The following is a 16,959-nucleotide window of genomic DNA, read 5'->3' on the forward strand; positions in this document are numbered from 1 at the left end:
TGTTTAAATTATCCTAGATAGATTTTAGAGTAAAGGGCCAAATATGCGTGTTATTTTTTCTTTTGTTTATATAGAGCTAAAATGTACTGATGATTCAAACGATGATTGCAACAAAAGACCATTGGATCCTTTATCAATATTTTAAACTTATGGAGTCCGAAGGGAGACTGCATTTTTTATTCATATTTTTTTTTTCTGACAATAGAGTCGCAATGAAGTTTTTACTTTTAACAGTGTTTTGGTACGTTTTGTGGGAAAGTAAATTTAAGGTCAGTGTAGTAAGCCACTCAGCCCGGGTCGCAAGGTCCCTAAATTGTGTAGTAGCTATAATCTTAACTGGTAAATGTGGTAGAAACAGTGGACATGTTGTATCTTGTTAAAGCAGGAATCATGCAATCTATTTAAATATAAATGCTATCAGGTACAAATTAGGCCAATGTCCTATCCAGATCACCCTTTCTCCCCCTCAACACTTACGTTTCAGCAAAAACTAGGTATGTTGCAACTTTTTTGAATAAGGATCATACAGTGATTTTCAATCCGTGCATAAAAACAAGATCTAATCTCGGTGCAAACAAGGACTATCTCGGTGCAAAAACGGTGCAAAAAGTCTAATAAACGGTGCAAAAAGATCTAATCTCGGTAAGCAAGGACTATCTCGGTGCAAAAACGGTACAAAAAGTCCTGACTGGGGCCAGCTTAAGACCAAGCTAGAAACACAACACAGAGTTACAACCAGCTTAAGACCAAGCTACGGAATGACTCGATGTACTGAATAAAATTTCAGCAATGAGAGAAAAGGATGTAAGATTTATATACTGCAATGCCAAAGCCCAATTAGTATGTAACTCGTTCTTAGTTTTCATAACCGTTAGCACACACCATGTCAGTATCAAATAGTTCGTGGTAACGAACTGTAGTAAGGAGCGACCCGGCTCAATAGTAAACGAAACTCTAAAAAATGGAGTTTTGATGCTAATAAATGCATCAAAAGAATCGGATTTTTATGTTGATTTTAAATGTATAAGTTTCATCAAATTTAGTCTTACTCATCAAAAGTTACGAGCCTGAGAAAATTTGGCTTGTATTGGATAATAGGGGGAAACACCCAAAAAAAGTCATAGGATCATAACGAAAATCACACCATTGCATTTGGCGTATTAGAGAACCCTACTGTACAAGTTTCAAGCTCCTATCTACAAAAATGTGGAAATTAATATTTTTTGCCAGAAGACCGATCAAGGTTGTGTGTTTATTTGTTTGTTTGTTTGTTGTTTTTTCCCAGGGGTGATCGTATCGACCAAGTGGTCCTAGAATGTCGCAAGAGGGCTCATTCTAACGGAACTTTAAAGTTCTAGTGCCCTTTTTAAGTGACCAAAGAAATTGGAGGGTACCTAGGCCCCCTCTCACGCTAATTTTTTCCCAAAGTCAACGGATCAAAATTTTGAGATAGCCTTTTTGTGCAACATAGTCGAAAACGTAATAACTGTGTCTTTGGGGCTGACCTACTCCCCCACAGTCCCCGGGGGAGGGGCTGCAAGTTACAAACTTTGACCAGTGTTTGCATACAGTAATGGTTATTGGGAAGTGTACAGACCTTTCCAATGGGATTTTTTGGTTTGGGGGGTTGAGGGGAGGGGGCTACGTTGGAGGATCTTCCCTTGGAGGAAGGGAATATTTTTTACTAATAAAAAAGTTCGTTAAAAATTCAAAAGTTTAGTTGCCTTTTTAAGTAACCGAAAAATTGGAGGGCAACTAGGCCTCCTCCCCCACCCTTTTTCTCAAAATCGTCTGATCAAAACTAAGAGAAACCCATTTAGCAAAGAAAAAAATAAATTAATACTCAAATATCGTTTTGATTATTCATTTGCAGAGAGCCAAAATCAAACATGCATTAATTCAAAACGCTCAGATATTAAATAAAAAAGTTTTTTTTTAACTGAAAGTAAGGAGTGACATTAAAACTTAAAACGAACAGAACTTACTCCGTGTATGAAAGGGTCTATTCCCTCCTCAACGCCCAGCTCTTTACGCTAAAGTTATTTACTGTTTTATTAAGTAGAATTGAGAGAAAGAGTGAAACTTTAGCGTAAAGAGCGGGGCGTTGAGGAGGGAACAGCCCTTTTCATACACAGAGTAATTTCTGTTCGTTTTAAGTTTTAATGTCGCTCCTTACTTTCAGCTAGAAAAAGGTTTTTTTTTTAATTTAATTGGAATTAAGAATCGATGTTACAAGCTGGATTGCATTGTCACGTGCTCACAATATTACCATAACGACATATACATATCCCCAATGTTGAGTCCCTATACTACCGTAGCCATCCCATGGCTCTTGTTTTCACACTCCCTGTACTCCTGCAGCCATGCTTTGGCTCTCGTACTTTCACTGACTATACCATCTATAAACACCACCTCTGTACACTCCTCGGAGTGCTACGGTCTTGCGTCATCTCTCGGTTTTGCTCTCACTATATTTATGAACCATCCTGAATACTCGGATGTACACTCACTGTTTCCCCATATACAAAACAATGTTATACTTTCCCTGTATAAAAGCGGACTTTTCGGGGCTCTGGGTTGTTTAATCACTATGCCTGTTATGTTTTATATGCAATTCAGCAGAAGAAGTCTTGATTCTTTTTTCGAGACTTCTACCATACACTCACTATGCTACTTTTGCCTTGCTCATGTGTAACAGTAACTCTGCTCTTTCAATGACCTGCTAATCCTCATAGCTTACTGATAAAGTTTTAATACTTCAAACACATTAATATCGATATAGGGTATATCGATGTTTGTTAATATTGATATTGCTGTATGTCTACTCTCTTTATACAAATAATAACTGTGTATTTTTTCTCGAAAACGGCCCCATAATTTTTTTTTTGAAAATTGGCTTACCAACATTTTCTGGCCTGCAAAAATGATCTAGATAGGTCACAAGTTTGGGAAAATTTATCTAGAGCCTTAACTGTTGAAAACATTTTTTCATGGGCGTAACATTCATTGATATTTAAAGAGCAAAAAATACACGATATTACTGCAATGACCAAATGCATTATACAAAAGGCTGAAAATGTTATGTGGTTTGAATAACAATAATAAATATTTGTCTGTGTTGTGTTTGAGCTCTGGTGTCCAAATAGGCCAATGGCATTCGGGTAAAGCTTTCAGGGAATGCTGAGGAGAATGTTGAACTAAATCAAAACACGCTATGTGTATGTAGGTTGTCACAGGAGCGTGTTTCGGAATTGTCTTAGGGTGTTAAATTGGAACTTTCAGGGAATGATGGGGGGGTCATCAATTAACTAAAAGGCAATATGTGCATGCTACTACTAATTCTACCACCACCACTACTACATATATTACCTCTGTTGTGACTAGTACTAAAGCTAAGGGTGTTAAGGTCAAAATTTCAGAAAATGTTGCGGGGGAATTTGAACTAAATCAGATCACACTATGTGCAAAGAGGTTGTTATAAAGGCATATCAGCAATATCCTAGGAACGACTTAGTGCATTAAGTTGAAACTTCCAGGGGATGATGAGGGGGAGGCTCAACTGACCAAAAAGCAATATTTGTTTACTACTACTGCTACCACTGCTACTGCTATTACTACTACTACGACTATTACTACAGCTAAGGATAAGGGTATGAATGTGAAAATTACAGCGAATATTCAGGGGGGCTTTGAGTTAAATCGAAACACACTTCGTGCATGCAGGTTGTCAAAACGGTTTATCTCGGAAGTGGCTTAGGATATTAAATCGAAACTTTCAGGGTATGATTAGGGGGATGATTAATTGACCAAAAGGCAATCTGTAAACGCTACTACTACCACCACCGCTACTGCAACTACTACTTCTGTTGCGACTACTTTTAAGACTACGGGTATTAAGGTGGAACTCTCAGGAAATGTTGAGGGGGAAATTGAACTAAATTAAAACACAATATGTGCATAGAGATTGTCAAAAGGGCGTATCAGCAATATCTGAGGAACAGCTTAGAGTATTAAGTTGAAACTTCAAGAGCATGATTAGAGGGATATTTAACTGACCAAAAGGCAGTACATGCATACTGCTACAGATACTAGTACTATTTTTACTACTGTTATTGCTACTACTACTAATTCCCATACCGCTACTACTGTGGCTACTACTACCACTAGGACCAAGGGTATGAAGGTGAAAATTGAAGGGAATATTGAGGCTGAAGTTCAACTAAATCGAAACAGACTGTGTACATGCGCGTTTTCAAAAGTGAGTATCAACAATATCTTAGAAGCAGCTTGGAGTATTAAGTTGATACTTTCGTGGCATGGTAAGCTGGTATTGAGCTAACCAAAAATGCACTATGCGAATGCTACTACTGCTACTACGACTACTACTGCCACTACTACTAATAAAGTTAAGGGTAATAAGGTGAAAATTTCAAGGAATGTTGAGAAAATGTTGAACTAAGGGAAAACACACGGCGTACATGCAGGTTGTCAAATGGACGGAACAGAAATGCCACAGGAAACTTAAGTTGAAACCGCCTTTCAGAAAATGTGGTGGGTGGTGTTAAACGGAACCAAAATACACTATGTACATGCAAATAGTCTAAAGGGAATATTAGAACTATTTAAGGAAATCCTTAGAGTATTAAGGCCACACTTTCAGGGCAATTTGAAGAGAGTCTTGGACTGAATCGAAATTGTATATGTAAGTTATCAAAGGAGTGTATTAGCATTATCCCCGTGACACCTAAGGTTATTAAGCTTAAATTTTCAGGGATACTAAAATTACTACCACTTTTGTTACCGCTTCTACTACTACTGCTACTATTGAACTAAATAAGAATAGTTTAAAAGTATTTAGTTTATCAAAATGGCATAGTAAGATATCTTTGGCCTGGAATAGGGTGTGAAGTAGAAACTTTCAGGGAAAGTTTGTGATGCTTTAAAATTAAATCGAAAGACACTATATGCTAGGGCTCTAACGATATAGATTTTTTGGGGTCCGATAGTATTGATATACCGTTTTTTTTTACCGATGTGATGCCAATATAATTTGCCGATAAATTCCCATCCCGAATAAAAAGCTTACCTAAAGTTTAAGCCCTTATTCTCTGCCCATAGTTATACTCTCATGTTTCTCCCTGGTCTATTACACGCCAAAGATCCACTCAATAATTCACTGTGGATTCCAAATAATAAAAAAAAAATAATTTAGCAAAGATTTAAAAAAACAATTAAACCAAATACAGTTCAGTCCAACTGGGGCAAGTTGTAATGCAGAAAGCATAACTTTTCCGCATTTTTGCTTTCAGAGACCTTTGTTTATCATCATAAATGATCCCAATTGTGCTGAAACCTTTTTCTCTTGGGAGAGAAGAGGGCCACCGGCAGAGATACTTCTGAGCAAGTTTTGCCAGTCTCTCGACACGATTGCTGTTATTTTGCCACCACTCTAACGGACCGCTTTTTTCTGTCAATAACAGCCTCACTCATGCACCTTTCCAGTTTCTGACCAATATTATGTGCTGACTTTTCTTCCTCACTTGCTGAAGCTGCAAGCATATTATCAAACAGGCAGTCAACCGAAGTTGCTGTGCCGACTCTCCTTCTTTTTGCTTTTTCCTCCTCTTCTGTTGCAGTGGCTAATTTTGTTTCTTCCGATTTCTGACTCTGTGCTTCTTCTTGTAGCTACCTTTTAGCGTTAGTGGGTGCCTCTTGATTTAGGGTTCAGTGCTTGTACTTAGGACCCAGGAGACAAGCAAGAACAATATCTCTACTTGTACATCCTTGAACTCACCATATATTTCGAATATCGCTGCACCAGGTGTCTATTGACAAGTATTGACAACAAGTATACTTTGACTTCATTTGACTCACGTCCGTTGCTCTCTCCACCATGGTCAGACTTAGCAGGTGGCTCCGCCCCCAAGGACTGGACAAGCGAAGATTACCTGAGCAAATATGGCGCCATCTTCTTGATAATTTGCGCATTAAAAAAAAGAAAAAAAGGCGATGTCCGATATTTTTCCGATATCTGATAATGACACTGACCCCCATATTGGCCTGATAATATGGGTTAGGCTCTATTCTGTGCATGCTGGTTGTCAATAAGACATCTGAGCAATATCTCAAGAATGACTGGGGGTATTAAGTTGAGACTTACAGGTCTACTTCTATTACTATTTCTGCTCTTACTATTGAACTAAATCAAAAGGATATAAGTGGATCCAGGTTGTCAAAATAAGAAAAACACAATGTCTTAGGAACAGAATAGGGTATTAAGTTTTATTTTTCAAGGAAAGTTGGGGAGGTGTAAGACTAAAAATATACTAAGTGTGTCTAAATTGCCAAAAGGTCGTGTATCATTAAAAATAAAACTTATGGGTGTTAATATATTTAGACACCTCCTTGGTCACATTATCCCCATATACTCGACGAAAGTAAAACAGTTCAAAATAGGGATGAAACCTTTTTATTGACAGTGAATAGATATAAAATTATTTAACTATTTTGAACTTTTTTACTTTCGTCATGGAAAGGCAGTGTGGTCTTCGAAGTTATCTACGTCGAGTATATGGGGATAATGTGACCAAGGAGGTGTCTAAATATATTAACACCCATAAGAGACACGCAAATGTTAGAGATCAACAAGATTTTCTTCATCAATGTAAACTATATGTAATTAGTTTATTAGGTATAAATTTTGTTTATTTTTATTCATGTCTTTTAGTTTTACTGCTGATGATGAACACTGTATATGTGTTCGAAATATTCAGTTAAATAATTTTATATCTATTCACTGTCAATAAAAAGGTTTCATCCCTATTTTGAACTGTTTTACTTTCGTCATGGAAAGGCAGTGTGGTCTTCGAAGTTATCTACGTCGTATATTTTTATCAAACAGTTCGTGGTAACGAACTGTAGTAAGGAGCGACCCGGCTCAATAGTAATCAAAACTCTAAAAAATGGAATTTTGATACCAATACCTACATCAAAAGAATCGCATTTTAATGCTGATTTTAAATATATAAGTTTCATCAAGTTTAGTCTTATCCATCAAAAGTTACGAGCCTGAGAAAATTTGCGTTATTTTAGAAAATAGGGGGAAACGCCCCCTAGAAGTCATAGAATCTTAACGAAAATCACACCATCAGATTCAGCGTATCAGAGAACCCTACTGTAGAAGTTTCAAGCTCCTACCTACAAAAATGTGGAATTTTGTATTTTTTGCCAGAAGGCGGATGCGTGTTTATTTGTTTTTTTGTTTTTTTGTTTTTTATTGTTGTTTTTTTCCCAGGGGTGATCGTATCGACCCAGTTGTCCTAGAATGTTGCAAGAGGGCTCATTCTAACGGAAATGAAAAGTTCTAGTGCCCTTTTTAAGTGACCAAAAAAATTGGAGGGCACCTAGGCCCCCTCCCACGCTAATTATTTTACCAAAGTCAACGGATCGAAATTCTGAGATAGCCATTTTATTCAGCGTAGTCGAAAAACCTTATGACTATATCTTTGGGGACGATTTACTCCCCCACAGTCCCCATGGGAGGGGCAACAAGTTACAAACTTTGACCAATGCTTACATATAGTAATGGTTATTGGGAAGTGTACAGGCGTTTTCAGGATGATTTTTTTGGTTGGGGGAGGGGTTGAGAAGAGGAGGATATACTGGGGGAACTTTCCATCGATAATTTGTCATGGGGGAAGAAAATCTCCATGAAGGGAGCGCAGGATTTACTAGCATTATTTAAAAACACAATGAAAAAATAAATATGAAAAAGTTCTTTCAGCTGGAAGTAAGGAACAGCATTAAAACTTAAAACAAATAGAAATTATTACCCATTTGAGGGGCTCACCTCCTCCTAATACCTCGCTCTTTACGTTAAAGTATTTTTAGCAATTTCAACTATTTATTCTACGGCTTTTGTGATTCTGGGGTCATTCTTAATGAATTGGGACAAAATTTAAGCTTTAGTGTAAAGAGCGAGGATCTGACAAGGGGGCGAACCCCCTCATATATGTAATAAAAATATGAGAATACAAAAGTTCTTTATGTAAGCTAATTTATAAGTTACGTAAATCTTTTACTAATAAAAATATTCGTAAAAAATTAAAAGTTCTAGTTGCCTTTTTAATTGACCAAAAAATCGGAGGGCAACTAGGCTTCCTCCCCCGCTCTTTTTTTCTCAAAATCATTCGATCAAAATTATGAGAAAGCCATTTAGCCAAAAAAAAAATGCAAATTTCGTTTTAATTATTCCTCTGCGGAGAGCCAAAATCAAAACATGCATTGATTCAAAAACGTTCAGAAATTAAATAAAAAAAACAAGTTTTTTTAACTGAAAGTAAGGAGCGACATTAAAACTTAAAACGAACAGAAATTACTTCGTATATGAAAGAGGCTGCTTCCTCATCAACGCCCCGCTCTTTACGCTAAAGTTTTTTACTGTTTTAAAAAGAAGAATTGAGAGACAGAGTCAAACTTTAGCGTAAAGAGCGGGGCGTTGATGAGGAAGCAGCCTCTTTCATATACGAAGTAATTTCTGTTCATTTTAAGTGTTAATGTCGCTCCTTACTTTCAGTTAAAAAAACTTGTTTATTTTATTTAATTTTTATGTATATGAGGGGGTTTGTCGTCTCGTTAATACCTCGCTCTTTACATTAAAGCTGAAATTTGTCCCAATTCTTTAAGAATGACCCCTGAATCAGAAAGGCCGTAGAATAAATAGTTGAAGTTACTAAAAATACTTTAGCATAAAGAGTGAGGTATTTAGCAGGAGAAGAACCCCTCATATGCGTAATAATCTCTGTTCCTTTTAAGTTTTAATGCTACTCCTTACTTTCGGTTGAAAAAACTTTTTCGTATTTATTTTTTCATTGTTTTTTTTAATAATGCTAGAAAATCCTGCGCCCCCTTCGTTGAATTTCTCTTCCCCCATGACATATTCCTCCAAGGAAAGATGCTCCCACTTAGCCCCCTCCCCTCAACCCCCCCCCCCAAGCCAAAAAATCCCCCTTAAAACGTCTGTACACTTCCCAACAATCATTACTGTGTGTAAACACTGGTCAAAGTTTGTAACTTGCAGCCCCTCCCCCGAGGACTTTGAGGGAGTATGTCATCCCCAAAGACACAACTATTATGGTTTTCGATTATGCTGAACAAAATGGCTATCTCAAAATTTTGATCCGTTGACTTTGGCAAAAATGAGCGTGGGAGGGGGCCTAAGTGCCCTCCAATTTTTTGGTTACCTAAAAAGGGCACTATAACTTTTCATTTCCGTTAGAAAGAGCCCTCTTGCGGCATTCTAGGACCAATTGGTCGATACGATGACCCCTGGAAAAAACAACAAATAAACACGCACCCGTGATCGGTCTATGGCCTATTCTATGACTTTTAGGGTGTGTTTCCCCCTATTTTCCGAAATAAGGCAAATTTTCTCAGGCTCGTGACTTCTGATAAGTAAGACTAAATTTTATGAAACTTATATATTTAAAATCAGCATAAAAATCCGATTCTTTTGATGTATCTTTTAGCATCAAAATTCTGTTTTTAGAGTTTCGTTTACTATTGAGCCGGGTCACTCCTTACTACAGTTCGTTACCACGAACTGTTTGAATAATTTTTTTTAAATAAAAAACATGTTTTTTTCGACTGAAAGTAAGGAGCAACATTGAAAATTAAAATGGTTAGAAATTATTGTGTATATTGGGGTGGACTGTCTCTTCCTCAACCCACGTTCTTTATGCTAAAGTCTTAAAGCTCTTTAAAAAATACTTCTTATGTGAAATCACTGGTTCTATGTTTGAGTATTCTTTCCTAAAGAACCAGGACAGAAATTCAAACTTTAGTGTAAAGAGCAAGGATTGAGGGAGGAGCATCTTTCCTCATATACTGAATAATTTATGTTCATTTTCAGTTTTAATGGTGGTCCTTACTTTCAGTTGAAAAACTTGTTTTTTTAATTTAATTTCTGATTTTCTCAAATCATGCCAGGAAATCGCCTTCCTTCCCCCTGTATAACATTTATTGTGGAAAATTTTCCCAGCAACTTCCCTCCGCGTAGAAAATCGTCTCCTCCTTCCACGCAGAAAATTACCCCCAAAAAGTCCGCATATTTCCCAGTAACAAATATTATATGTCAACAATATGGACAAATTGCATAACTTGCCTCCTTCACCATAAGCATAGCTATTGAACCTTTCAACTATGCTGAATTATATGGCTATCCTAAAATTTGGATTGGATATCTTTGGGGGAAATGGGTATGAGAAAGGGATTAAGTGCCTTCCAATCTGTTTGGTCAGTTATAAAGGCACTAGAACTTTTGATATCCATTAGAATGAGCTCTCTATCGTTCTTCCAGGATCATGGGTTCGATACGATCACCTCCGGGGAAAATAATAAAAAAAAGTACGCATCCGTGTTCTTTTTTCTTACAAAAAAAAAGAAAAAAAAATGGTAGAGAGGATGTTGAAACCTCTACAGTAGGGTTGTCTGATATGCCGAACCTGATGATGTGATTTTCGTTTAGATCCCTTAACTCTTTGAGGGTGTTTCCCCCATTTTTTGAAAACCTGCCAAATTGTTGAAAAATAATTTTCACATTATGCCAACTATCAAAAGAGAAATAACCCTTCACAAACTTGCACATTCTATGAAAATCTTTCTCTAAATTTAACGATCATCTGAACAAACCAGCCCATCTATCGCAATTCCCGCTGCTAAATAAATTTTCAACAGGACTTCCCTATCATATACAACAAAGACCTCAAGCTTCAGACCCTTCAATTAGTTGTGCAACAACCAAGAGGGGTACACGATTTTCGTGACCTTTTCTAACATTGGTACGACGACAATATAACAACTTTGAATGATGAAAAATCCTTCCCAAGGTAAATTAAAAGGTTTTGAATAGGAGTTTTGGTCTGAGTTGTTTCTCATTCCGATTTCTTTTTTAGGTAATGGAATATCTAGTTGGAGGAGATTTGAAATCTTTGCTTTCTGAATATCAAATATTTGACCAAGGAATGACGACTTTTTATGCTTCTGAGATTATTTTAGCTTTGGAATATTTGCACAAGTAAGTCAGTTTTTTTTCTTCTTCTTTTTCATTTTTTTTTTTTTTTAAGGATCGTAAGCCTTTGTGACTACGAAAAATAGTGTTCGATATCTTCAAGGTATTTCCAATGAAACCCCTTCAACAATCTAGAGAAATAGATAACTTCGAAGACCACACTGCCTTTCCATGACGAAAGTAAAACAGTTCAAAATAGGGACATGTGTTCGAAATATCCAGTTAAATAATTTTATATTTCACTGTCAATAAAAAGGTATCATCCCTATTTTGAACTGTTTTACTTTAATCTAGAGAAAGTAATCAAAATACATGTATGGTGGAAAATCACCAAGACCCCCCCCCAACCACCACCCGTAGATTCGTTGCTACTATAAAATTTTACTTGAGTACTGCTACTTTTGGCAAATAGAAAACTGCATGGATAATTATGCTAAGTTTATGTTACTTCATAATACAAGCTCCGATTGTTAGATACTCTTAATTACTTCCTAAGATAAGGTACGTTCAGTGACTCCATACTTGTCCTTCGTCAGGGGGGTTGGGTCCTTCGGAACTATTTGTATAATCAGTTCTTATTACGGCTTATATATATATATATATATATATATATATATATATATATATATATATATATATATATATATATATATATATATATATATATATATATATATATATATATATATATATATATATATATATATATATATATATATATATAAAGATCACCTTATTCAGTCAATCCTATTTCAAAAACCTTGCCAGGGTCTGTCCTTACACTATACAACGACGTAGATTTAGAGCAAATTAAAAATCTCTATATGGTGTTCTCTACTAGCTCTTTTTATTTATTCATATTATTTTCAAGCTGGTGGTATCTACAAGCCAAAGCTTTGACTCTCCATTTTTAGCACCCTTACACTTTTACAATTTCAGCACTTTGCACTGCTAAAATTCAAAAATGCGTTTTATTTTTGGTTTGGCTGCATTGTGAAATAGGTTAAATGAAGGTTTTGCTTGTGTTTTTTAATTATTGCGTTTTTAGACCAGGTCAGGACTCTCACAATTTTCCAATGTTCCTTTATTTGAGCTTTTTAGAATGCAACCTTACCCAATGCACTTTAAATTTCTCAAGGTTTTAGCTTTAAATCGGTTGATTGGCCAGTAAGTTTGGTAATATCAACTTTACAAAAAATAGAAAATTGTGGTTCTGGCGGTTCCAATGGTACACCCTGAACTTCTGACCCCGTGTCATTTTTGGTAAATTTCTGACTCTTTTTCCAAGTTCTAATAAATTAGTTTTCACAACAAAACTTTTACTGATAATTAAAATCGAGCTCATAGATACCATTCCTGAATTAGCTTCAAATGGCAATTTTTTTGACTAGACAGATCTTTTTAAAACATTTTTTTAAACTGTTTGTGGTTTTTATTAATTCTGCTTTGGCTTAAACTCATTTATGAATACCTAAGTTAACGATTTTAGCTATGTTAGGGTATAAGTGTTTATAATAGATGAAAATACAGCAAGATTTTTATTATAGAAGGTAAAATAGCTAATAAAACCTTTATATTTATATAGTTTATAACCAATATCTATGACCATTGTCCCCATTGTCCACGGAGCCATGGAGTCATTCAGGTAACTTCTACTGGTGGAAAATTAAATCATTATGGGGTCATCGGTGCTATTTTATGTCAGTTTGGAGGCTTGGAACATAAGGTCCTTACTCTGTGTCTAAAGTTGAACCATGATCATTTTTGTTGCTTTTTTGTGTTTTTTTCTTCTTTTTTTAGGCATGGAATAGTTCATCGAGATCTGAAACCTGACAACATCCTACTGGCTAAAAATGGTCATTTAAAATTAACTGACTTTGGACTCAGCAGAGTGAATATTACCAGAGGTAAATACCAGATACTTTTACCAGAAATACTTTTACCAGATACTTTTACCAAATACTTTTACCAGAAATACTTTTACCAGAGGTGAATATTACCAGAGGTAAATATTACCAGAGGTGAATACTCTGATTAAATTACTATAATTCATTAAATTAATATAATCAGTATAATTGAAAGGAAACATATAAAAAAAGGCTTTCCTACCTATATTTTCAAATTATTGCTTTAACACCGGTAAATCAGGTTCGGTGATTTAGTACTCAAATATAAATCATAAAACTTTCCCAAAATATACAAAACATCTTAAAGAGCTAAAACATCCAATTTTTGGCGAAAAACCCAACACAAATACAGATTCTTGAACAAGTGCAGATAGTGAAAAATTATGTATCAATTTTCAGATTTGGCCAAAAAAGTTGCCTTTCTGGGGTAAAAATTGTGTATCCGAATCCGGTCCGGTTAATAAATTCACTTATTGAGTCAGCCGAATGTACCCCTAAAACATTAAAAATAAAATTATAGTGATAGATAAATTATAAATTGATCCCTAGAAAGTAGCCAAATACTAGTAAAGGTAAACAAAAATAGAGGGAAATCACATGAAAAACAACAGGACTTCCTTTTCAAAAATTGTCTTCCATGTCTTAAATATTACGGCATTACTTAAATGATTTTACGATTCAGAACTCCTCAAATGACACTAAATAACCATAGCGACCCAGCTCTAAGTGGGTACCTGGAGAAATCTGGGGATGGTAAACAGGAAGGGTGTGTGATAGCACAGGATTCCTGGCCTTCCACCCCATTGCACTTCTTGGCCATGAAACGGAGATTAGTACCGCCGGTAGGGACTGTAAAGTCTGATACCGTATTCTTTACCTGTTTACCTTACCAAGAAAGTGGGATTAAACCTTATTTTTAGCACAGCTTATTGTCTTACATATGGTAGATCAAACAAGAATCTAAAAGTATTCTTAGATAGTCAGTGGATGTATTCTTAGTTATTTTTATAGTTTTAGATAGAGTATAGTGTTAGGGATTCTTACTTAGTCAAAAATATTTAATAAGTCTTTCCCAGCCGTCAAAAAGCCGCCCACGTTTCAAAGCCATACTTGGACGCTTTCATTAGTTGGACTTTCAATATTCTAATCTTGGGTCGCAGATCTATTTTCCTTTTTAAAACAATTTTCCATTGCAAAAAAGAAACAACACCCTGTATCTTGACTATTGTATTTTTCTATATCTTTGCTGCGTCCTGAACCTGAACCGGATAAGAAAAGTTATCCTCTTGATTGGTATTTTCCCCTTTTAATTTTGCCACTTTTTTTTATAAAATCGCCTTTTCACCCCAATTCCTATATAAACGACTTAGTCTTCTTAACATTTGTTTTCAAACCAATTTTGAAACTCTAATTCTCTAAACTTCCGAAAATTCGCTTATTTCTCTAACATTTTTATCGACACAGTTAAATCTGCATATTTTGACTTTAGGATTGCCTAAAGTTTATGTAATGGACAACAACGGAAACGTAAAATATTTTTAAGTTTTGAACTCTGAAGAGCAAACGTTATTTTTGAAGTAAAATGTTGTAATTTTAAAAATATTTTTTTATTTATTCAGGCGAACAAACTAGGATAGGGAGCAGGTCAAATTGCTAAGATTGGTGTCATAAAAAATTAACTCTTGATAGATCTGTAAAGAACTAGCTTAGCTTCAATAGAACAATTTAGGGTCATTATTCTAGTTTCTAACGAAATGACCACATGTTTGCGTCAATCCAAAACCGGCGAGGAACTCTTTCAATAGATATGGATCATGACTATAAAGATGTTTTTTGTATGGAGACCAATGACGAAGACGACACACTTGAGTACAAAACTAACAAAATATGTTTTTGTGTAATCACGTTTGTAATGTTTCTTGTGTAATAACGAAAATGTATAGAGGGTCAAGAATTTTTTTTTTCAAAAATAAACAATCAAAATGCATGTTTCAAAATTTAGAGGGCTATTGCACTTCCTTTTCCCCCACCCTAATTCCAGTTTATACCATTTTTATCCGTTGTCTTTGTCGTGTTCCTTAGGACAAAGTCCTTTTTGTAAAAAATTGATTATGCTTTAAAAAAATATTACAAATTGTTTTTAACCGCATCAATTTTCTTTAAAATGAGCTATTAAACAGCTCTCTACGATGTTCTAGTGCTAAGCTATCTGAGGAGAAAGAGAGAAAGAAAAAAAAAGATGCCGTAAATGCAGAATATCGTAGTTCAAGCAACTTATCTTGTTTTTCAAGCCAATAGATTTTCCTCGTTATTCAAGCTAATGGATGGTAAGTTTCCCATAAAGGGGTTTTGGACAAGACTTATCTAATAGTGTACTTCTTGTTTTGATCTGACGCCATTTTCAGGAGTTATTGGCTATTACACTTTTTAGTACTGGAACTGATCGTCACTTATAGGTTGCTAGCTACCGTTGCAGCCTTGAAACCCTGGAGTAAAAGTACGAAGGTGTTCTCTCAAATTCCCCTCCAGGAATGTATCAACGCTTGAAGAACTGGAGGGGGGATTAGTTACCCTGTGTAAATTTAAGCTTTAAATCAACTCTAGAGATTGTTGTGTGGTAGTTTTTACTTTAAGCATCAATAATAGCGTTCCTATTTACCATTGCATCTTGCCTCGATCATGTCAGTCTTCAATTTATATTAGTATAATCTATTAGTTTTACTGTCTTACCGCCATTTAAGTAGCATTTTAACTTATGGGACACTTTGTGACCAAATACCGTATTGGTTATTGATGGATAATGTTACGCTTTTACTATTGTTATTTCTTTTTCCTTCATTTTTTCACTTACTCAACTGAATACCCACTTTTTGGTTATTTTATTATAAGAATGGACCTAATAAAATTAAACCATAATTACCCCCCCCCCCCTGCTGTATATGACTTTTGCAATGAATACAAAAATTAAAAAATATATAACTAAGTTTACTATAGGTTATGAGATTAAAATATTTCTGTGTGTGACCTTAGTCAAGCAAGTGAGCGACGGATCCTCGAGCAATCTTTCTATTTATTGTTTATTTGTCTATTTGCTGTTTCTGTTTATTTATTTTTATTTCTTCTATTATTTTTTTTGTGTAACCATTAATTAGTTTTTGCTCGATCTGGCTATGTTTTACGTTTTGACAAAGCAGCAGCTTTTTGGCTACCGGAGAAGGAATGTGTGTAGCTGTGCTAGCCTCTGACGCCTTGGTGCTGCTAGTAGTAGTGAGCTGTGCTGCTAGTAGTAGTGAGTTGTTAATAGTGGTAGTAGTAGTAATCCGTACAATGCCCAAAAATAGAAACAGAAGTGGTGAATCACAGATGATCGACTATCCAATGCATTCTTGAACTTAGTTTAAATTCATTCGCTAACGAAGATATTTGAGTACGGACATTTTTTTTTTATTACTATTTTTTTTATTGCATTGATTATTCACTTTCATCAATTATAAGCTATGTGTTTTAGAACTTCAAGTGGCTGATTTGATTGGAACAACGCCTTTCGTTCAACGTACGCAAGCACAAATTCGAACACCTGGACAAATTATTTCTCTTACTTCAAAAATATCATTTGTAAGTATACAACGTTTTTTAATTTATAATAAAAAAATAAGTTCTATTTAATTGCACAAAGCATTGTATAGTCTTTTTGTCGTAACCTTTAAGTATTCTATTTTTCAGCCTTCATTCCCAGATAAAGGTGTCTCTATTATTGACTGAGTTTTATTTATTTTTGTTCGGGGGGGGGGGTGTAACTGAAGGAGATTTTGATTGTTTCACTCGATAATTGAAGGACACCTCTCTACTTTTTTGCATATCTGCTTTTTCTGCACATCTCTCTACTATTTCTACTATTTCTGAGCTCTCTGAATTGGGAGACTATGAATTTAAGGATCCATTTTTTATCTGTCCAGAAAGTGATACCTTACTGCAATAGAAGTG

The 16,959-nt window shown here is 35.3% G+C and overlaps 1 protein-coding gene across 3 annotated transcripts in view; it reads left to right on the forward strand.

Moving 5' to 3' along the window:
- Positions 1-16,959, forward strand: part of LOC136039477 (serine/threonine-protein kinase greatwall-like) — a 128,482-nt gene that overhangs the window by 30,340 nt on the left and 81,183 nt on the right. For all 3 annotated transcript variants that reach the window (XM_065723254.1, XM_065723257.1, XM_065723256.1), the window contains exons 5-7: positions 10,953-11,074; positions 12,869-12,975; positions 16,484-16,590. In XM_065723254.1, the coding sequence (XP_065579326.1) occupies positions 10,953-11,074; positions 12,869-12,975; positions 16,484-16,590 (336 nt within the window). The remainder of the gene's footprint in view (positions 1-10,952; positions 11,075-12,868; positions 12,976-16,483; positions 16,591-16,959) is intronic.

Source organism: Artemia franciscana, chromosome 19, assembly GCF_032884065.1.
Source record: "Artemia franciscana chromosome 19, ASM3288406v1, whole genome shotgun sequence".
Taxonomy (NCBI): Eukaryota; Metazoa; Arthropoda; class Branchiopoda; order Anostraca; family Artemiidae; genus Artemia; species Artemia franciscana.